Source organism: Papilio polytes, unplaced genomic scaffold, assembly GCF_000836215.1.
Source record: "Papilio polytes unplaced genomic scaffold, Ppol_1.0 DF823835.1, whole genome shotgun sequence".
Lineage (NCBI taxonomy): Eukaryota > Metazoa > Arthropoda > Insecta > Lepidoptera > Papilionidae > Papilio > Papilio polytes.
Window position 1 is genome coordinate 457,889 of NW_013525369.1, and position 23,940 is coordinate 481,828.

General features: G+C 32.9%; 2 protein-coding genes across 2 annotated transcripts in view; one reads left to right on the forward strand and one right to left on the reverse strand.

The window, feature by feature from the left end:
- Window positions 1-10,868, reverse strand: part of LOC106103192 — a 60,602-nt gene extending 49,734 nt beyond the window's left edge. The window contains exons 1-13 of the mRNA XM_013282880.1: window positions 10,647-10,868; window positions 9,166-9,210; window positions 8,911-9,029; window positions 8,659-8,792; window positions 7,773-7,914; window positions 7,124-7,276; window positions 6,255-6,468; window positions 5,507-5,618; window positions 4,119-4,280; window positions 3,351-3,485; window positions 2,739-2,860; window positions 2,067-2,182; window positions 923-1,077 (exon numbers count right to left, since the gene is read on the reverse strand). Of these exons, the coding sequence (XP_013138334.1) occupies window positions 923-1,077; window positions 2,067-2,182; window positions 2,739-2,860; window positions 3,351-3,485; window positions 4,119-4,280; window positions 5,507-5,618; window positions 6,255-6,468; window positions 7,124-7,276; window positions 7,773-7,914; window positions 8,659-8,792; window positions 8,911-9,029; window positions 9,166-9,210; window positions 10,647-10,707 (1,670 nt within the window). The 5' untranslated portion in view covers window positions 10,708-10,868. The remainder of the gene's footprint in view (window positions 1-922; window positions 1,078-2,066; window positions 2,183-2,738; window positions 2,861-3,350; window positions 3,486-4,118; window positions 4,281-5,506; window positions 5,619-6,254; window positions 6,469-7,123; window positions 7,277-7,772; window positions 7,915-8,658; window positions 8,793-8,910; window positions 9,030-9,165; window positions 9,211-10,646) is intronic.
- Window positions 10,869-16,030: 5,162 nt separating this feature from the next.
- The window catches only part of LOC106103193, a 76,062-nt gene continuing 68,152 nt past the window's right edge, over window positions 16,031-23,940 (forward strand). Inside the window, exon 1 of the mRNA XM_013282881.1 lies at window positions 16,031-16,533. The gene's annotated coding sequence lies outside the window, so the exon portion shown is untranslated. The remainder of the gene's footprint in view (window positions 16,534-23,940) is intronic.

Genomic DNA, 23,940 nt, shown 5'->3' on the forward strand with positions numbered 1-23,940 from the left:
GGTGGCATTAAAGAAGCAAAAGTAGCCTATGTGTTCTTCCAGACTATCATTTACGTCTATGCCAAATTTCATCGAAATCTGTTTTGTCGTTTTGGCTACAAACTCTAACAAACATCCATCTAAACTTTCGCATTTATAATATTAGTAAGAAGTAAGATTTAGTATTAGATCTATACATATAACAGAACTGTAGTGTCTGTTTGTAATATCAAAAAAAATCCATATTTAGGGAAGTATTTCCCTTGCTGATAACTAAATTGAATTTGAAATCTAGATATAACCTTGATATAACATACATACACTTCAATCTATAAGATTATAAAGAGGAAAGATTTGTATTTTTGTATGTATTGAAATAAGTCAAAATTTATTGAACCGATTTCAAACATTCTTTCACCATTATAAAGATACACTATCAGTGAGTAACATAGGCTATGTTTATTAATTTGACAAGGACGAAGAGACAACAGCTAGTTTCATATGTAGACTAGTCATACTAATATAAATGCGAAAGTTTAGATGGATGTTTGTTAGAGTTTGTAGCCTAAACTGCTGAACCGATTTCGATCATTGGTACAGATGTAGAGGATAGTCTGGTAGAACACATAGGCTATTCACTTTTGTTTTTTTTATTCCTCGCGGACGGAGTCGCGAGCGAAATCTAGTATTAAGATAAAAAAGCCTATCTGTCAGCTACCCTTTAGTGAGAGTGCAGTCGAAATCGGCCCAGCCATTTCCGAGATTATGCGAAACAAATGCGACTTGCAGACAGATAGACAGACAAACAGACAAAAAAATTTAAATGCGATTTTCGTTATCAGCAACGAAAATATATCATCTTCCAGAAACCTAGAATTATTCTTTTGACATTACAGACACACCAATTTTATATGTATATATATATATAGTTGATATCGCTCACCTCGTCTCCGTACAGGGAGTTCTTCTAAACGCATCTATAGCGACGAGCCGCAGCGGCACCGGCAGCATGGCGTCGCCGATCACATTCAGCAACACATCCGCGAACTCGGACTTGAAACCTCCGATGTTGCCGAGAGATTTGATCGCGTACGTCATCTGAATAAACAATATTGACTGATATAGAACAAATCTTACTTCTTACTAATATTATAAATGCGAAAGTTCAGATGGATGGATGGATGTTTGTTAGAGTTTGTAGCCTAAACGGCTGAACGGATCTCCATGAAATTTGGCACAGGTTTAGAGCATAGTCTGGAAGAACACATAGGCTACTTTTTATCCCGGGATAAGTTACGGTTCCCGTGGGATTCATTAATTTAGGTTTTTAATGTTTACTCGATAATTCTGCAACGGTTCAATATATCTTATTGAAATTTGGCACAGATATAGAACAAAGTCTGGAGTACACATGGGATGAGGTTCATTCCCGAGAAATGTCCGGTTCCCGAGGGATACGTAGCTTTTTGTAATTTATATAGTTCGTATGTTTTCTTATACTACGGGGACGAAGTCGAGAGCAACAGCTCGTATTAGATATATTATACTATCCTCTTCATCTATATTAATATACTAGCTGTTCCCGTGCGACTTCATTCGCATGAAATAATGAAAATTGTTTTATTGATTATATTTGTCAAATTCAATTGCAAATGTCAAAATGACATGAAGACAAAGCATGGCAATTTTGCTTTCTTGATGTTGGCAGCAACTTATGTTCTCTATCCCACATTAGGGTTTTTATCCAAAATATTTACCTCCTAAGTTTAATGGTGTTAAAATATATAGCATAAAGCGTGACGTAAGTGTAGGGCTTTTTATTATAAAGATATTTATTCTAAAATTTGCTGACATCTTAGGCAACAAAGAAGTGTGTGTTTACGCTTTATTATAATAGTATAGATGCCAGTAATCACAGCATATTTTTAAATAATTCTTTCTTTTATAAAAATCCCTAACGCAAAAACTTCTGGGCTGATTTTAAAAATTCTTTCACTATTAAAAAGTCAACATTATCAGTAAGTAACATAGGTTATGTTTTATACTATTTTTATTTGTTGGGGGACGAATATTTAATTTCAGGTTACCTTGTTCCTATCATTGCGGGTCGCATTTTGTAGTCCTTTTCCAATTACTTCCATAACTATATTTTGAAACTCTTCTAATATTTGCTTTGGAATTTCTTCTTCGCAACATTCTTGCACTGGAAATAACATTTTAATAGATATTTATTTATTTATTTATTTATTCATATAAGTATACACAACAGCTAATTTAATCACACAATTACATAGGAAAATAGAACAAGTATACACAAAACAGATAAATTAGCCAACAGGTGCATAACTACATTGTAACAAACAATTTGTTGAGGTTAATTTTTCTATGTAAGTACATAAATATACTTATATTTATATTATTTACATTTACAATTTCACAGAAAAACAAAATATTGAAAAGACCTTTTTATTTTACTATATTGATGTAATATTATTAAGAGGAAAGATTTGTATTTTTGTATGTACTGAAGTAACTCAAAAACTACTGGGACGATTTCAAAAACTCTTTCACCATTAAAAAGCTACGTTATCGCTGAGTAACATAGGATATAGTTTTGAATTTTTGTGAACAAAGTCGCAAGCAACAGCTAGTTATTAAATGTAATATAATTATTAAAAAATAAATTACATAAATCGGACCATACATATCAACACAAAAAAAAATTATAACAAGTAAAAATATATAAAAACGATACTTACATGATTTCCCGCTGTGCCTGCAGTAAGAGTGGAGCATAGAGGAAACAGTAAAACTGACGATTTTATCATTCTTCTCTTTCTGTAGTAATTCCAACATGCTCTTTAACATTTCTATTCTAGGCCTGCAAATATACAAACATGTAAAACATTTGAAGGAAATAGATTAAAAATCTTCGTCGAATTGCGGAAAAAAAATCGAATTTTGTACAAGATTAAAGCATATTTAGGTTGGTATTTTTATATTCTCAGTTACTGTATCCATATCTATCTATACTAATATAACAAAGCGTTAACACACACTTCTTTGTTGCCTAAAATGTCAGCAATTATAGCATATTTTTGAATAATTCTTTCTTTAATAAAAAACCCTATACTTACGACACGCTTTAGGCTATATATTTTCACACTATCACACTTAGGGGGTACATAAATTCTAAAAAACTCTAATGTGGGAAAGGGACAAAAACTACAAGCTGCCAACATAAAGGAAGCAAGATTGCCATGGTAATTGGTATCCAAAATCAAAGGCCTTGTTCATTTGACTTTTGACATGTAGTTGAGAATTTGACAAATATAAACAATAGAATACAATTTTTAAATTGATAACCTAACCTGGGTATCATAGCCATGGACATGAGCCATTCATGTCTTGTCTCCTTATCAACATCTTCATGTATCACCTTGTCTTTGATCAGCTCCACCGAGCCCGCGCTCGCGATGTACGGCAACGCGTCCAATATATGTTTACTATTAATAAAACATTTAAAACACCTTAAATTACGATATATATCTATATCATTATAAATGCAAAAGTTTGGATGGATGTTTGTTAGTGTGTGACTTAAACTGCTGAACGGATTTTGATGAATTCTAATATAGATGTAAAGCACGCGGGCGGAGTCGCGTGCGAAAGCTACTGTATTATCAGAAAAGATTTGAATTTATCTCAAGTCAAAAACGACTAGACTGAATATTTGACATTAGAGAGCTAAATTATCGCTTTGTAACATTTATAATTACCAGTTGATTTTAATTTATTTCCACACAGACAAAGTCGCAAGCTACAGCTAGTGAATTGTACTTTGAATCAATATATAATTTCAAATTTCATTAAACACAGAAATGTAACACTTTTATTTTGAACCTGTAACATTATTAAGAACGTTTATTAACAAAAACCGCCACAACTTAACAGGTGGGATCGTGGTCAAACACTAGTTTATACTTTAATTTCTATACAAAAGAGACAATAAATACATTAGTAAAAGAAAAGCTGCCTTTGTTACTTCAGTTACATATTTAAATGAGAAATCATCACTGAGGAAGTTTTTAAGTTACAAGAGAAGTGTGTAGTGTAACAGAATAGCGCAGTATACTGACGCAGCGGCCGGGCAGATGGCGGGCGCGCGCGCCAGCAGCTGCGCCAGCGCGGGGTGGTGCAGCGAGCGCGCGGCGCGCACCAGCCGCCCCCACAGCCCCACTACCGACCCGCTGTCCATGTTCTCATCCACGCTGGACGCAGCCTCGCCCGTCTCTTTCACTCTAATACACAAAATATACTAACGTAAAGAAAACCTCCTAATCTTTGAAGACAAAGACATTTAGTGTATACCTAAATTAGGGATAGTAAAGAAATTTTCACCGGTAATTTCTCTGACAGGTAACATCAGTTATCAAGTTTAGTACATAATATTACACTATTATAATAAAGCGTAAACACACACTTCTTTGTAGCGTAAGATGTCAGCAATTACAGCATATTTTTGAATATTCTTTTTCTAATAAAAAGCCCTACACTTACGTCACGCTTTAGGCTATATATTTTCACGCCATTAAACCTAGGGTGTAAATATTTTGGATAAAAACCTTAATGTCGGAAAGAGACCATAAGTTGCTGCCAACATAAAGAAAGAAAGATTGCTAAGGTTTGTCATGTCATGTCATTTTGACATTTGCTATTATAATTTGACAAATGTAAACAATAAATAAAATTTTCATAATTTCATGCGGATGAAGCCGCACGGGAACAGCTAGTTATAATATAAAACAATTTAAATATTATTTAATGACACCTATTGACAACTAAATTTAAAAAATGTTTAATTTTAAAAGTTACAGTCGCTTGAACTTTTTCTACGCATTGAATTAATTCCTCTGAATTAACCAAAGATAACTAATTTTATTCAACTTATTTAATTGATACTGTCGCTTTAAACTCAGAGCAATACTTCTCGTCCAGACCCAGGTTGCGCGCCAATCTATCCATACTTCTAGTGACATTGACAGCTGTCAGCTAGGGACGTGACGTTTATGCCGATAATCTAGACTTGCGCCAACTCTACAGCACGGTACTAATTTTATTCCTAACACTAATAGGAATTAAAAAAAATGTAATCACTGCATAAACACAACCAACTGCTGTCTTATTGGGTACTTGTAATTTACATTTACATTACTAATGATAATTTTATATAGAAAAAATTGTAATCGGTGATAAATTTTTTTGTCAGAAGAAATGCAATATGTTCCTAGCCTTATATGAAATCATAAATTTGTATGAATTGAAATTGAATTAATATGAATGAAAAATCCCACATTAAATGTCCCATATTACTAAAAATATTGACATTAAAAATTAAAAGTCTAAATAAATATTAGCTTATTAACTATTTTTGATGTATTCTGTATTCTTAAAAGATTTTAATATGGCCGTCCGTCTATATTTTAAAGGAAGTTATTTGTGTCGAAATATCTAACAAATAACTCACAAACAGAGCATTTTTAGTACATCTCTCGCAGACCTCAGTTCCCCTGTATCACCTCTGTTATTTGGTACATGGTGATGGAGTATATTTGAACGTTTCTGTATCACCGACCAAGCTGTAAATAAAAATCAATAAATCCACATGTTTTCTTTTAAAAAATTTATAAGTCGAATAAATTACACAAAATATATAACCAAAGCAATTTATTGCCGAAAACTGCATCCAAAAATACACACATCATAATCATAATGATTATAATGTAATAAAACGGAAACACACACTACTTTGTATCGTAGGATCTCAGCAATTACAGCATATTTTTTAATAATTCTTTTTTTATGAAAAGCCCTACACTTGCGTCACGCTTTAAGCTATATTTTTTAACGCCATTAAACTTATGGGGTAAATATTTTGGATAAAAACCCTAACGTGGGAAAGAGACCAAAAGTTGCTGCCAACATCAAGGAATCAAGATTACCATGGTACGGTAATTTGTATTTTGACATTTGTAATCAATTTTCAAGAATTTGACAAATGTAAACAATAAAATTTTACGCAGATGAAGCCGCACGGGAACAGCTAGTATTTCTGCATACTAAATACTTATACTAATACATGGTAGTTTATACTATGAAATAAAAATCAATCTAATGACTCTTTCTAACAACTTAATTATTCGTCCGCATAGACATTTAGCAATTGTTTTAAAAGTTTTAATAACATAAGGTAATATAAACGTTATTCCACTAACCTTTAGGTTGAGATTCCATTATTTCTATATCAGTTCGATTTAATTCTTTAATCAATACTAGATCTTGTATAACAGTGGACATTGCACCAGAATTCCTTCCGGAGAATGGTTCAAAGAGATGTCTCTCTCGGCAGTTGACTGATTTATAAATATTATGATCAATTGAAATACGACATTTGCTCTCTGATTTTAAAACTGGCCATGTTTGAAATTTCTGAAATTTAATAAAGAAAAAATAAAATAACAAACGAATCAATATTACTGCTACTCAGTCATGGAAGATCCTTCATTAAGGTTTAAATTTAAGAGATTCAAACAAGATAGATACTTGAATACTTAAAAGACATATAACCTTACAAATAAACGCGTTATAAAATTAACATGGGAATAAACCGAGTATAAGTAAGAATTTCTACTAATATTTCATTCATTAACAGCGTTAGGTCGTCCACTGCTGAATATTTCATTATCTTGTTTATTTATAAGGCTGGGAATTTTTAATTTTTCTATAACATAACTGTTTTGAATATTATTAGGATAATATTTGAATGTTTACATTTTTAGAGATTGCTTAACATTTACTGTATAATAAAAGATTGAAGCTAATTTTGTGAAATGTTATATAATAGTCAATACATAAGGTAGCACTAAACTTGACAACTAATATAGTACATTTCAAAGAAAGTACTGGAAGATAAAATTTTGTTCACGGCCTTGTCTATACATTACTTAAATGTACAAAAAAACAATTGACAGTTATTTGGATACTCCACAATTTTTCTAATTAACCTTGAAAAGACTCAAAAACTTAAAGAACATAAACAAAAAGATTTCTAAATATTAACAAATTGAACTAAACATAAACTTACACTTTGGAAGTCATATCGGACAGTCTGTAGTATAGACATGTATTTATATCTATCTGTGCAGAGTGCTAAATCCCTCTTCTTCACCAATATCAAGCTGGTATTCTCCTGACCCCTAACTGTGTACTCCACATTGCATGTGCCGTGGATGTCTTGCTGGAAGGAAAATCATACTAATATTAAAAATGCTGACAGCTGATAGAAATGTATGGAAGAGCAGCACATACTTTGCCAACCCTTTATAAGGGATAAGGGCAAGTTGATGATTATTATAAATGCAGACTTTGGATGGATGTTTTTAAAGAAATCTTAATAAAATTTAACAATGTAGTTAGTCTGGAACACACACTACTTTAGATACTAGATGCTTCTCATTGGATACCTTAATTTTGTTTTTACATGTTGACTTGATAGTTGTGAACCAGTTCCAAATGTCTTATAGAAATTTGGCACAGACATAAAACAAAATCTGGAGTAAGAATGAGATATGGTTTATTTCTGAAAATTGTCAGGTTCCCGAGGGATACAGTATTTTTTTTATATATTTATATAGGCAACAGATTGTTATATATTTATTATTTCTCTTATTTTATTTATTAAAATCAAGTTAACAGGTGATCAGTTTAAATAAAGATTGATTAAATTTTCATACCTCAAATCCATTGAAGTTTATATCAAATCTCTTCATACTATTTTGGAAGAGAGATAAAATGGCTCTTTTGAAGTTAAGAACCCAATCTTCTTCCAACAGATTGGGACATATTTCTGATATGACACCATCATGGAATGCAAATCTACAACAGAAAATTATAAAAGTTTTTTTTTTATAACATACGGTGGCAAACGAGCAAGCGGTCACCTGAATCTGCCAAAATAGCGAATCGACTGCTGCCCATAGACATTTGCATTTGCAGATGCGTTTCTTACCCTTATCCAACAGAGGAGGAGACACACATGAAGAGAATATCTCCTCTTCCTACGCATCTCCTCCACCGTCAAATCCACTTCCTCCTCCCAACCTCCCCTTATAAGAAAAGGGTGGTAAAGAGAAAGGGACTTAAATTAGGCCTCCGGCACCTCACTCATCAGACGAAACACGGAATTGCTTCCATGTCACGCCTATCTTCTGTGTGGTCGTGGTATTACACCGGGCGTGCCGGCCCATTCGTGCTAAGATGTTAAAGCGGGCAATACCACTATTTTATTGGAAAAAGTCTTGTTTCTGTAGCCGCATGGAAACAATTAACATAATAATTGAAAATCATATAAATCATATTGCATGGTAACGGTTAATTCTATTTATGCTATTTAATCTTACTAATGTCCCTAATATTATAAATGCAAAAGTTTGGATGGATGGATTTTTGTTAGAATTTGTAGCATAAATGGCTGAACAGATCTTGATGAGATTTGGCACAGATGTAGAGGATAGCCTGGAAGAACACATAGGCTACTTACTTTTGTTTTTTTTTTAATTCCAAGCAAATGGAGTTGTAGGCAAAAGTTTATAATTGCTATGTTTAAGGAAATTTTACTACCTGAGATCGAATTGTGACACAGCCTGTATGAACTTCTCAGATCTTTCAACAGCATAATTTTCATCTTGATCAGTTAATGTGATCTTCTGCAGCTGTAGGAGACCTTCACAGGGTGTTATAAATTGTACTTTTACCTGTAAATAATATAATCGGCATTTAAATCAACATAATATCTTGTAGTTACTTTTGAAGCATAATGAAACAGAAAGGTATAATCTTTATTTTTTAAAAAGTTTTAAAGTCGATACTTACTTCTGCTGTAACATCTAATGTTGAACGGTTGTTACTGGACCCAGCAAAATATGTCTCCACATTTACATTATAATTGTAATAATATACTGTTTGTGCAAGATATTTGAACTTCTCCGATGCTAGAAAAAATTTTTTCGTTAATTTTTCACTCCGATACTGAGAATATATAATATTTATAACTTGTTTTACTTTATCTTTAGTTTAAACTATAGGGTAGAAAATTAATACAATTTTGATAAAATTAAAAATAATTACCCGCACACGAAGGTGGTCCACAAATATATGGATCTTTCAAAGAATCTGAAAATTAATTTCATAAGTCAGTTTTATTAAGACTGCATTTTTAAAAACTTGATGAGATGATTACGTTTTAGGAAAATTCAGCATTTAATTAATTGAACATGTAATTTATTTACAAACAAATAGTTGTCAAAGTCAAACGACTCCTAATGTTGCCAATTGTCAATTTGACAGTGTTGCCAGTCGAGACTGACCGTGTTGAATTAAAAACCCAAAGTAGTTCAAATATAAATGTAAATGGGAAGTCTTTAAAATGGTTATCCCCTATTGTTTACTATAAAACGCAAATACAACCAAAAATAACTAAATCCATCTATTCAATTACCAAACAAGCAGTGCCTAAAATAAAGTTATTTTCTTGTTAGAGTAGAACTGGCCTATTTAGATAAATATGCAACCACTAATTAGACCGAAGATCGTACTAAAAGTCCGCTTAAATGGTAAACAGCTTGTAAATAAACTGATAAGGTTATGAGCAGTTAGGATAGTCCAGGAAACAATAACTTGTTAGTTTTTTGTAATACAAAATATATAATACATATTAAAAATAATAAAAGAAAATACAATACATTATAGTACTATACATTATAGTAATTTATATCTTCCGTTTTGTTGATGTCTCTTTATATTTTCACATTCCTATGTTTTAATTTCATTGACGAATTCCATTACAGTTTTAAGTTTAAAACGCCGTAATTTATATAGCTCTTGTATAAACTTTTGATTATAAATATAGTGAAATTCATGTTTTAAAAGTCAGTATGTAACTGTAACATTCATATTGATATTATGTACATTTCTGATGTTTTTCAACATGTTGGTGTTCTTGGGAGTGTTTTATAAAATGAAATAATTATTTCATGTATTTAATGAATAAATAAATAAATATGTAACATACAAATTATGCCAAGTTATTAAAAAAAAATACCATGATGTTATTATAATGATATAACATAAAAGCACATTTTTATTCGTTAATGTTTAGTTTGTATAATATTGTGTAACAATAAGCCATGTGGAATAAGAATAAAATCGCTCTCTGACCTCTCAAGACCATGTCTAACATGATAAGGTACCTACGTTATCAATATTTCGTTTTTAAAAATTACTACTTGTTCATAAACTATTTTTATATTTATACGTAAGATTCCTCAGCTTCAGGTTCTTATCAAACACTTTAATACAAGAATTATCATATCTTATTTATTAATTTTCTTAAAACTTGTCTAATTTTCCCTTGACGGAAAATATTAAAAGATTTTTCGGATAAATCATGCTGGATTATGATTTGCTTTTAAATTTAACTAAAGTGTTACATTAACAAGGATTTAACTATTCATTAATTTAAATCCGAATAATTACAGTTTTATAGATACCCTCAGATTAAAAAACATAAATATGATATTCTAAGAAATAAATTCATAAAATAAACATACTTCCTGATCCGTGTACAGCACTAATTATGCACAAACACACGAAAAACACGCACAAATTCATTTTGTGGTAAAAATTTTAGCACACCATTTCGACAGGCGTTTCTTTCGCACACCACCGTTCAAATGACAAAATCCTAATGTAATATCATGGGGTCGAAGTTTGGGGTCAGAGTAAACTCTGTTATCACTAAATTATCTATGACAGGACGCGGACGAGCCAAGTTGGACACGCTTGTTGTAATTTGTAATAAATAATAATTCAATGAGCAAACATCATTAATAAGATGTAATGTGGTAAGTAGGCTGAACATGTTGTTATTACTTATCCGGACAGTTTGTTTTCTGAGTCATTTTTATGAGATTTTAGCTCTTCTTTCCCTCTTTTGCTAATGCCAATATATGAAATTTGCAGGGGAATTCAATTACTTACAAGCGTTTCTTTTGTAGGAACATGCTAATATTTTTATGTAAATGATAAATATATATTTACCTTTATCTTTGTACATTTGTGAAGAGCTTTCTACTGAACATATCTACCTCTTCTATTCTACATTATTATTTGAGGGTACTAGTTGCAACATATTTTTTTATGATAATAGTAAACATGTGGACACCGTAATGTATATTTGTAGGGTCGTCAAACAGCGGGAAGTGAGCGGAAACCGTGATGCTTACGACCGGGTCCCACTCGGAACAATCATGGTACGTGATTAATTTGATTGTTTGATGTTTACATTATGGTTGAATAATATTTCCCTAAAGTTATCAGCAAATTACTTAAGGATATACATAGATCTAAGTTATACTTTACTTAGCAACAATAGCAACCCAAGGATTAAGGAACGAAGATTGCTGATTCAGCAATAGCAGCAGGTGCAAAAAACAAAGATTTAAGTCGAGTAAGCTGTGTTTCCCATTGGCCCATTGAACGGTCCAACGGGAAATACCTAAAGGACAAGATTAGCAAATATTTGGCTAACTCTTAAATGTACAATCTTTCTTTTAAATTCAAATTCAAGATTATACCAAAGTTCCTTTGTTTGTAGAATTGCTGTTTAGAAAACAATAATAATTGTTATTACAAGTCGATTAGAGCATCCGTTCGTTTTTGATTACTTTGATGTTCGTCGAAAAATTTAACTGATAGCTTTCTAGGAATTCTGGCTCGTTGTTTACCCGTAACTTTCAAACAGTTGTGATATTTTTAGGTTATAAAATTACTAGCTGTTTCTCGCGACATAGCCCGCGTGGAATAAAAACATAGCCTATGTTACTCACTGATAACATAGCTTTTTAACTGTGAAAGAATTTTTGAAATCGGTCTATCTGTTTTTGAGTTATTTGAAAACATACAAAAATACAAATCTTTCCTCTTTATAATATTAGTATAGATATTCATTAATGGTTATTATTTTATTCTAGTAATGTAAACATAATTATTGGCAAATGGGTTAAACATTTTGTTGGTTATGATAAAATGAACTTTAACATTATATTGTTAAAATTCAAATTAAAATCCATTGTAGGCATATTGCGTGACAATTTTTAGCTATTACGTTCTGGGAATTCTGCAAATTGCTAACGTATAGGACGCTCAGCTCCATATTGTCGTTAGAGGTTTTATTTTATTTTGATGCTCAAAATTAGATAGATTTATTTATTTTTATTTCTATGAAACTATCTGTATGTAATAATTTATGAAGAATTTTAATAATAATAAATATTTACGATCTAAATTCCTTTAAAAAGGTCTGCACAATAAAAGTCGAAATAAATTAACGGATCGATGTTGACTTTTTCGTTCCAGTTATCGAGGAAATTGCGAGCACAAAAACTTGCACCGACTCGAAGTCAGGCTGAGAAAAAACATTTGACTGAGATGCAATTGTTGTTTCGGCAATATGGAGTGACGCGTATGGATAAGGCAAGGTATGTGTACGTGATGATATTCCAAAGTGTCTCGAAAAATTGTATAGGGTTGTCAATTTTTAGACAGGACAATTTAAAAGATTTGATCTTGAAATTGATTAAGTTGCTTTAATTTTGTACACCTTATGTGTACACCTTTATAAAAACAAAAGAAGTTTTAAATACGATACATATTAGGTTCAGTTACATCAAGACATATTTACCTCGTGATTAAAATTTTTGTGATGGTAACTGTTGGTTACCACTGCAGTTTTAATATGCACATAAACATGAGACCCCCTTCTATCTTGTAAACCCAGCTGCATGTTTCTGATTACACTGATCAAGGTTTAGTTACTAATTATTTTTCTTTTGAACCCTAGGTTTGGTAGAATTTGTTATCTTATGATAATTTGGGTTATGTTTTTGTACGAACTTTTTTATTTTGTATCTTGAATGCAGCTAACGCGAAAATTACCTCATGTTACATTCATAACGTGTTGTAACGATATTAAATCAATATTTTGTCGAAAAATTGAATTTATGTAGACATACCTTTATACGTGTTTTATATTAAAAAAACAATTCTTTCAATGCAGTTTCAAAGATTCTTTCATCGTTTACTCTTTGACGTTTTTAATTTATTTTTAACGCAAAGGACAATTAAATGTTGATATAGATACTGCCACTCCGAGTACAGATTTAATAATAAATCTGCACTAAGCATAGCCCTTAGTTTAGCAGATAATCTCTTTACAAGTTAGAAGACTGTGTACTCTTTACAAATAGTGTTTAACAAAAGATTAAAAGTTTGTTTCTATTCCAAATCGAAGGCAAAAACGTGGCTCAGATTTTCACTGATACGTCCAACAACGAGACAACAACGCAAGTCAATAATCATCTGATTGGCTCGAGAATACGGGAACAGATATGCCATTGTACAAACTTTTAACGTGCACATAACTACGACTCTAAATCCTAACGGATAAGGTTGATTTCAGCTTGTTACAAACAGTATAAAGTTTGACACTTTAATTGGCCTTCCGATGGAACGCAAATCAATAAGGGCAGCTACACACAGTCTGATACAGTCAGTTTTGTTTGCATATACCCAGTTGTGAATACAAGTTCTAATAAGATAAATATGGACAAATTTTCGCCCGCGATTCCGTCCGCGTGTGATTTAAAAAAACAAAAGTGAGTAGCCTATGTGTTCTTCCAGACTATCCTCTACATCTATACCAATATTTCATCGAAATTCGTTCAGTGATTTTAGCTACAAACTCTAACAAACATCCATCCATCTAAACTTTCGCATTTATAATATCAGTATGATAATATGATAGAGATTATCCCAATTAGTTTAAAAAAAGATAACGATTTCTATCTTTATAAAGACAAATTAAAAAATAAACAAGCAAAATAAGTAATAATTTCTTTATTAAAAACTACCTGTTGCTCGCGAATTCGTCCGCGCGAAATTAAAAAATAAACTTTTTAACAAAAAAACAAAACCGACTTCCAAACAAAATACACTAAAAACAAAACAAAATATTCTCAAAAAAACAGTACACTAAAAAGTAACGAAATAAATACTTGAAAATAGTAAACCTACCTTATTGTAACTGTTATGTCTATATTGTACAATTATTACTACTTTGATGTCAGTTATGCCGTAACACACATAAAAAAAAAAACATACAGACGAATTGAGTACCTCCTTCTTTTGGGAAGTCGGTCAAAAAATAACAGCATAGCTATTCATTGAAATCTGCCCAGTAGTTTTTGAGTTGTCTCAATACATAAAAAAATCTTTCCTCTTTGTAATATTATTATAGATGTTATCGGAATATCATTTAAATATTTAGATACTTTAAGTTTAATCTTAAGTGTGGATATTTTTTAAATTTTCAATGTCTTATTTGTGGAGACGTTAACTTTTTTACATTTAATATATGTTCCAAACATGGTAATGGATTAGCTTAGACATTCAAACTCGCTATATATTAAGTTCTTTATACGTATATTATAAATATCAACCATTTATGGTTTGTCATTCGTATTCACTTTTAAGGCATACCATGTAATAAAAACCTTTCGGACGGAACAAGAATGATTGCGTCTTCAAATGTAAAAATTCCTTACCTAAAGTAGAAAATTAAGATAAAAAAAGGGAATTTTAAAATCAAATTATACAAACGAATCGTCCAAAAACAAATCTAGAATGGTTTTTAAAATAAGGTTAGGTTTAAGATTTACTCCTTATAATATCCATCGTCATTTTTACTTTAAAAAGTTGTTTTCTCTAGAAGTTTCTGTAATCATCATATCCCTTTCCTTCTCTTTGATAAGTTTTTGTTCTAAAGACTGATCTTCAGTTATCTCAGTCTTCGCTTTCGTCTTGAAGTTTCTTCATCAGGTATGATAAAAAAATACTGACAAATTACTTGACTTCTAAACCGTATAGTTAAAACATTGGTTGACACTGGCACACCTATTTAGCCATAAAAAAATAAATTATGTATATACTAGCTTTTGATTGCGGGGCGTGGAATTAAAAACAAAACAAAAGCCAGCTATTTGTTCTTCCAAACTATGTTCTACATCTACGTCAAATTTCATCTAGATCCGTTCGGCCGTTTAGGCTACAAAGTGTAAAACGCATCCATCTAAACTTTTGCATTTACAATATTAGTAAATTTAATTCTTTGGCATTCAGCAACTGAAATCTTGATCTCTCCATCGTTCAATGTATCGATGCTTTACTAATCGATAATTACTATAAAATGTATAAAGTCTATGCAATATAATGTATATTGCTATTACGGCACAATAGATCATTATTGCTATCAAAAAGTTACAGGCGCTAATTTCATAACCTAAGACCACTTAAATTAAAGAAAGTAATTTAATTAAAGAACTAGATAACGCCAGTTTGAGCAAATAGTATTCATTTACGTTGAGTTCTCTGACAGAAACAGAATCCGCTTGTCAAATCCCGAGCGATTTTCTGCAGTAAAGGCACCCTTTGGAGACGAGTCGTGGCAAAATAGAACGTCTAATTAGGACTCGAGAGTGCGGGCGACGATTTCATTACAAATGTATGAAGCCAGCACAGGGACGTGGCTTGCAAGCACACGACCTGTACAATGCTCCTTCCTTGGCGTAAAGTGACCAGTTTAACAAGACACTCACTAGCCCTTTAGTCGCTTAAATTATACAAGAGACTCCTGTACACCGTGTGAGCTAGGGAGATCATGTTACGGTGGATACTGATTCCCAGCTCTTTCCTGCAACGCACGACAAAAAGTCGAAACGTGTGGGACTGCAGACGAACCCGTTTCACCATACAAGGTCTTCGGCGACGGGCCGCTTCCCAACGCAACAGCACACATAATATTGTTAGCTGCCGACGATGGCTTTTTATGTCCGATGCATTATTCGATACTCATTTAAAATTCTAACATGAGCTTATAAAGAGAGTTCGCCATTTTCATGCGGTCCCCTGCTGACGGCGGTCGTCTTTACACGACTGCGAGCGCATCGAATAAAGCGTATTTGTATTAAATACGGACGGTTTCGTGTTTTATTGCTTAAATTTATTACGCAAATTCTCTTTAGCCCGCACGCGTAGGTTTTGGCGCCCACGCGTCAAAAATCGCGGGGGCGAATACGGAGGCTTCGCGCTCAAACGTGCGCGCGCGCCGACTGACACACACGTTTCGATAAAAAGTACTTTTTTAAGCAAAATACAAAAAGAAATTCGGAACGGTATTCAAAAACCAGTTATAAAAGTGCTTCAGTGTTGCCAGTGACACGAATTTCGAGGTGTCAGTTTTTGAATATCGAATGACATATACGGATGTTTTGTGTTTTATGAATGGAATGGGATAGGAAGTGACGTGATGCATAGTGCTGCGCCCGCGTCGGCCCGGTGGGCGCCTCTTTGTCGACAATGAGCGGTCGTTAGAGCGGAAAGGTGAGTGTAAAGAACGATTCATTTTGTTTAGACTGCGTTGAATTACATTCATTCAGGGCTTTATCGCCATTGACAATGTGTTCAAACTCCGTCTCTGTCAATGTTTATGTTTCTATACACAAAATCAAAACATAGGAAACATATCTGGTTAATTAATAAAACTTAAATGCAAATAAAAAACAATGATATGTCTATTGATCAGAGCATTTTCTATCTTACTACTATTATAAATGCGAAAGTTTAGATGTATGGATTTTTGTTAGTTATAAGCCTAAACGGCTCAACTAATCTCTGTACTTTGGCATAGACGTAGAGGATAGTCTGGAAGAACATATATGCTACTGACTATTGTTTTTAACTCACGCGCACGGAGTCGCGGGCGAAACCTAGTATATAATCAGCAAATATGCTGCTGTAATTAAATTTAAAGAGAATTTTACTTTCCTTATATCTCTCGATATTTGAATGGAAATCGAACCTAGAACCTCCGCGGTTATGAGCTAGCCTAACTAATATAGTCGGATTGAATTGACTATCGTAGAATGCTGACATCATTGTAATGTTACCTCCAAATGTTCACCACTAAAATAAATAGATAAGTTTTAAGAAGTAACGGGGTTTAGGTTAAAAGAGGTCATGAAGTTAGAAAAGGAAAATGCTATGGACCTTTTAGAACCTAAGTTTTTTTGTAGTAGGAAAGAAAGAAATGAATTCAGCGCCAATAGCCTAATGGGGCTACGGACTACCGATCTCGAGGGAAAACTATATAGTTCTAATAGTCGAATGGCGGGATTCGAACCCTCGACCGTTGTGAAGGATATCCTAGCACAAGCCTAGAGCTTAGTTGGAATGGTTAAAGGAAATATTAATAGACTAGTTGTTCCCGTGCGACTTCATCCGCAAAATGACATAGACATCATGACAACCTTGCTTCCTTGATGTTGGCAGTAACAAAGCGTGTGTTTACGCTTTATTATAATAGTATAGAAGTATAGAATAACAAAAATCTATTTCTATTAAAAAAAAGAAGTGAAGTAAATAGTGAATTGCTGTGTTATTACATAGTTTACATAACTTTGTTATCAACGTTTGCAATCTACGTTCTCCATAGAAGTAAGTGGCTATGAAGCTTCACATACATAATTACAGTTAACTAGGTGTTGCTCGCGATTGCGTCCACGTAAAAAATTGTAAAAACACGGCCTATTTTACTCTCGGATAAAATACCTTTTTAAACGTGATTTTTTTTTAATGGGCAGTAGTTTTTACGATAATCAAATACATACAAAAATCCAAATCTTTCCTCTTTATAATATTGGTATAGATACAAAAGTATTTTGGAAATCAATTGATTTACGTTAGTTATGAATATAAAATAATAAATTGAATGTATTTGAAATGTGAATATCTACATAAAATTCAGTATATTTTAGATTATATGTTCTACCTAATAATTCACGTTAAATTATTATTCCTATATGTGTGTACTGTATCATTTTATGTCAAGATGTTTTGATTTTGTTTTAATTCGAAAAAAAAACAAAAACAAACGTAATTATGTATTTTCAAATGTCGAACTTTGTATAAAAATGACGCTCGCTCACACCTTCAGTTTTAGACACGTAAGAATTGAACTAAACAAGCCGAGTTTTCAATTAAAATTGAACAGGTCAATCTTAAACTATTGTCGGCTTTATAACCGTTTAACTTTGTAAATTCTGTCCTTGGATTTAGTACTAACATAAGTGGTTGAATGGCCGTTTCTTGTAGTTTAGAAATACCTCTCATCTATAAAGGCGTAACTGAACAAATATGCTATTTAAATTACTTACATACAAAACATTTGAATGTTGCGTGGGTGAAAATGCGCCTCGAGCGATACATTACGAAACCATGCCCGGTTTCTTTGGTGTTTCTTACTGTGGGTTTCGATTGCTGACATATTTGTATTAACATATTGGGGTCCCTTTTTTGTCAAAGATAATGAAAAGGATGGAAACATCAATACAAATATCTGGAGTTCTGCAGTTATATATTTCTAGAATGATATTTGCGGCAGTTCTGTTAATCTATGTCATATTTCATAGATGTAAATATTCGTAAAGTGTTAAAATAGATATAAAAGTTATTTGGAATAAGACATTGAAATACCATAGACCTAGCTTAGATCAGAATGTAATGAACTTCTGGTAGTTTTGTAATGTAGTATGTAAACCTTATTTAGTATTAGATCATATAAGTATTAACAAAACAAATTGTATTTGGATTAATACATTGCATTTGGAATAACATCAGAATTCACGACTTTTTCCATACTTAATGTTTTTTTAACTAATTTTTTTTTTGTTCATTTACTAATATTTCCTTTAACCACTCTAACTAAGCTAGGCTTGTCCTAGGACATGGTTCAGGACATTAATCGAATGGCGAGATTCAAACTCTCGATCGCAAGATCGGTAGTCAGTAACACAGACCATTAGGCTATTGGCGCTTGAATTAACATTAATTATTTATTTAATATGTTAATCTTACTAATATTATAAATGCGAAAGTTTAGATGGATGTTTGTTAGAGTTTATAGTCTAAACTGCTGAATGGATCTTGATGAAATTTCGCATAGATGTAGAGGGTAGTCTGGAAGAACACATAGGCTCATACACTTTTTTTTTAATTTCACGCGAATAGAGTCAGGGGCGAAAGCTAGTGATTGATAAATATTGAGTTTAATTCGTTAATCTACGTCAACATTTATTGATTTAGTTATTTTGTTAGAACTAAAACTTAACAGGGAATAGAGATGATAAATTAATAACGTAATAGTATAATGTAATATTCAATATTGAAGATATTACAGCATAACTCGTGTTGATAGCTTTAATCTGAGACTAATATATTACGGGCTGCGGATTCCTGAGCACGTATGTCGTTAATGTCACCATCTATTGAATGTATTCTACACTATGTTAGATATGTCGCTCTTGCTTTCAATTTTCATATAAATATCCATCAAATCTGAATTATTAATAGTTCAATACTCAACCAAGAACCGTATGTGGCTTCCCACATTAAGCTAACCAGGCTCAAATGGACTGGTCACGTGCAGAGGATGGACGAAGTCAGGATGCCAAAATCCCTTATGGCGAGCAACCTTAAAGGTCGTCGAGATTGAGGAAGACCAAAGTTGAGATGAGTAGATGGTGTAAATCTTGACGCAAAGAATGTTGGCATAATATACTGGAAATCGGTAGCCAGTAATAGACCGAAGTGGAAAAAATTGCTTGACCAAGCCAAGGCCCACAAAGGGCTGTAGAGCTAAGGACGAAGAAGAAGATTTATACTCATAGACCGTGCGCACACTGAAACTAAACTATCGCACAACTGTTTAGCCTCGCTTTGATTCCTATGAGCTTATATGAAGGTACATAAATTGGCTAAACAATCGATAATCGCATAGTTGTGCGATAGTTTAGATAAAGGTGTTGCCCATTCGAAATCAGAGAAAATTTGAATCGTTGCAATGTCATTACAAAGCTCACTATACTACTATATAAAATATCAGATACTAAAAGATACTAAAAGTTCAGAGCATGTCCTATGTTGGGATCTACGCCAGTCAACCAGACTACTGTCTGGTTGACTTCAACGTATCTTTGAAGTTGTCGTTGCCGTGTACATTGTATCAGTTCTTATTTTGCAGTTGAAAAACAAGCTGCGTCCTTCTGGTTACTATAGCGTGTCGTCGCAAAACGTAGAACAAGGCTAGATTCCCTGATTATACAAACGTTAGGGCTAACATTTTTTTTTGGTTATCAATAGCTTCTTAGTAATGATGTTATAATTTCCGTTACAAATAACAGAGGCTTTTGGTAACAAACATTTTCGATTATACGTGGAAAAGTCCTCGTTTAATTATAACGTCATTTTACAAAGTACGCAACACAATCTACGCAATAAAGGTACATACGATCACAATCATGTTTGAGGTGAGGGTTTCCATTGACAAAATATATGTACAAAAACATAATGCTGTCTCCTTTTTTCAAAAAGAATTAGTGAGATGGTAATACAGGTTTGTAGAGGCTATGCAATGGAAACCATTGTTTAGATTACTCATAATCGGCATCGCTGTGTATTGATTTTTAGAGTCAATAAGAAAGGAACTAAGCTATGTATATTACTTTCGCCAGCTTTATCAATAACAAATAACAGGCTATATTTTGGAGAGTGCGCAGGAACTGCACGATACCACCGTCACCAATTTACCATCGGATGGTCAGGCATACGGCCAGATACCATCCTTTTGTAGTTGATGTACCGCGACTTCGAATGAAAAAGTTTGAATCGTCGTTCTTTATGCGTACTCCAGTACTGAAACTAGTTGCCGGCCTCAGTTTTTCCGTCCAAATATATTATCGTGACATTACTAAAGCAACTAAAACCCGGCTTGTAAGATCACTTGTGTTCTCCATTTTCTTGTACGCCTCTGAAATATGGACGAGTCCATAGAACGCTTGGTAGTACAGGGTAAGGTGGAGGGCACCAGACCTAGAGGAAGATCGGCTATAAGATGGACTGATCAGATTAGAACGGCTATGGACGTACCTTTGCATCAATGTGCGAAAAAAGCAGCGTACAGGGAGGAGCGGCGGCGTCTTGTGAAGCGGGTCACTGATACGTGATAACCACGACGAGTCTGCAAAGACTCAAGCGACAAAGAAGAAAATGTTATGGAGATCTTCAAAAGAAGTGTAAACAGCTACTTATTAAGCTAGCGCGTACCATAAACATAAAAAAAAACAACATTAAAAAATTCAATGATAACCTTCGTTTTCATTGAATGATATACAATTTGTTATTCAGCCGGAAGTTGTCCGCGCATTATACTACCAAACAAGCGTTTACTATACGGAATATTGCAACACTGGGATCTAGAAACATCGACAACAGACATCAAATACTTAATCCGTTTATTCAGTTTGATTTATATCTATACTAGTATTATAAAGAGGAAAGATTTGTGTTTTTGTATGTTTAGAAATAAATTAAAAATTACTGGGCCGATTTCAATAATTTTTTTCACTTTCACCATAAAAAAGCTAATTTATCACATTTTTTAATTTTACGACGAAGTTGCAAACAACAGCTACTTTACATTATTCTTGTTAATTTTTTTTGTTCGATTACTTAAAACAGAAAAGGGATGTGATCAACGAAACTTAACAGCGTTATAAGCTATAAAAATAACTGCTATAACAGTTATTTTATAAAATATTTTATCTGTGGCCTCTGGTGTTAGAAATGAATAGTGTTTCTTAACAAGAATAATATCAATAGATGTAGGGTGTTGGTAGACGGTTTGTATATTGAGTATTGAATTTGGCGTCACGCCGAGTGACGCTGCGGGACCCGCGTTGGCGGCGCCTAAATGACTACAATCCGATTTGGAAGCTGTCCGTAGGATGCGGCTGTATTTTAAACGTCTCTTGTTATAGCTGTTGCTAACTTTATTATACAAGGCTATGTTTAGAAGATTTATTACTACATCTAAATTTAAAGTTAAGTGAACACCTCATAGATTAAGAGCGAGCGCACATCTTTGTCTAATCTGTGATACAATTGTTGTGCGATTGTCGATTGTTTTGCAGCACACTAAAATGTTTAGTTGCAAAACTAAAAATCGAGTAGTGTGCGCATCTTCACTTAAGCTCACAGGAATCAAAGCGCGACTAATTAGTTGTGCGATAGTTTATTCAAATGTGTGCGCGCTCTCTAAGGCGATAGCAATTTGTGAGATAAAAATAGTTTCTAAAGTGTGATTTTGTTATTATTTTTTAGTTTAAACTGAGTAAAATGTCAGTATCTTCTAGTAATAGGTAAACACAATGTGACAGAATATAGTAAATTACTAAGAAACCGGTAGTAAAAGGTTTGAAATATTTCATAGAGGTGGATGCCCTGAAAATTTTCATAGTAAAACGTCAATTCATTCAAACTTTATTAAGTGGCTATTTTCACATAATAACGCGTTGAATATTTTACAAGATTCAGTTATTTTACGTTTCAGGAGCTGTAATGAAAAATAATCAACGCGATTATCCGCGAAAGCTTTTAAGCGTCGATGCCATTATTCCGCTGTTACCCACACATATACATAATAATGCACGTTAACCAAACAAGACCGCTATTAACAACATCGTAAACAATAATTTAGCGTTTATCGCGTTCACACGGCATGCGTCCAATCAGCTCCGCGCACGGGTCCCGCGAAAATATTATAATAGCGAGTAGCAGTGAACCGTTATTTAGGTCGCTTCACTATTGTTTACGGTAATAGATGCGCTATTGAACTATTTTTTAGAACAGAGGTAAATTAATAGCTTACGTTAAATTTGGTATAATAAATGCATCCTTTCAATTGCAAATTTCAAAATTACCGTCACCATAATAAACTTGCTACCTTAATGTTGGCAGCTTGTAGATTATAGTCATTTTTTTTATTTATTTACCCCCTAAGTTTAATAGCGTGAAAATGTATAGTCTAAATTATATTGTAATTTTTTTTTTGTTCACTCTCCTTTTGAAGGCCCCCACGTCATATTTGGACGGGAAAACTGATGTCGGCAACATGTTCCAATCCTTTGCAGTGCGCACAAGGAACGACAGGGCTTTTAATTAAAGAAAGAATTCTTCAAAAATATGCTGCGATTGCTGACATAATACGCCATTAAGTAGGGTGTGCGTGTGTGTTTAGGCGTATCAAACCTATTTCGACGTTGTAAAACTTATTGGTCTTTTGTAGATTATTTAATAGAAATTACTCTAAAACCGAAAGATAAAGTGTTGGAAGAGGTTAACAAACTCTTCGTGTTATGTTTGTTCGCTTTTAGGAGTCTGTAGCCGCGGGCTGAGTTCGCGGGATTGTGATGGGAGCAACCGTTCGCTCTGTTTATACAAATTAAAATCACATTTCTAATTGACTTTGTACTCGGAATACGAAGTTGTCTTCACATGTATATTCAATCATTTAGCTGTATTTTCATACTAGTAACCCGACCTAGCTTCGCTTGCTCAATAAATGCATAAAAAATCTTTATTACTTAAAATGCCAAGTAAGTGTAATTGTATCTTGTATCTACAAGAGTAGGTCTCCTTTTCCAAATAAATGAGTATAGAAATCCAAAAGCATCTAAGAATTTGTTTATACTTAAATATTGATTGAAACTAAGTTATTTTAAAGTTCTAAATATATTTAAAGTTGCAGAAGAATATATGTAACCGTTCATAATTTAGTTTGGATGAAAAAACTTCAAAGGTAAAGCTTTGTAGTTCGATACTTTGTAAAATTTTGTAACAGTATTATCCAAACGAAATTTAATAAAATATTAAAGCTTGAAGAAGTTTTATATT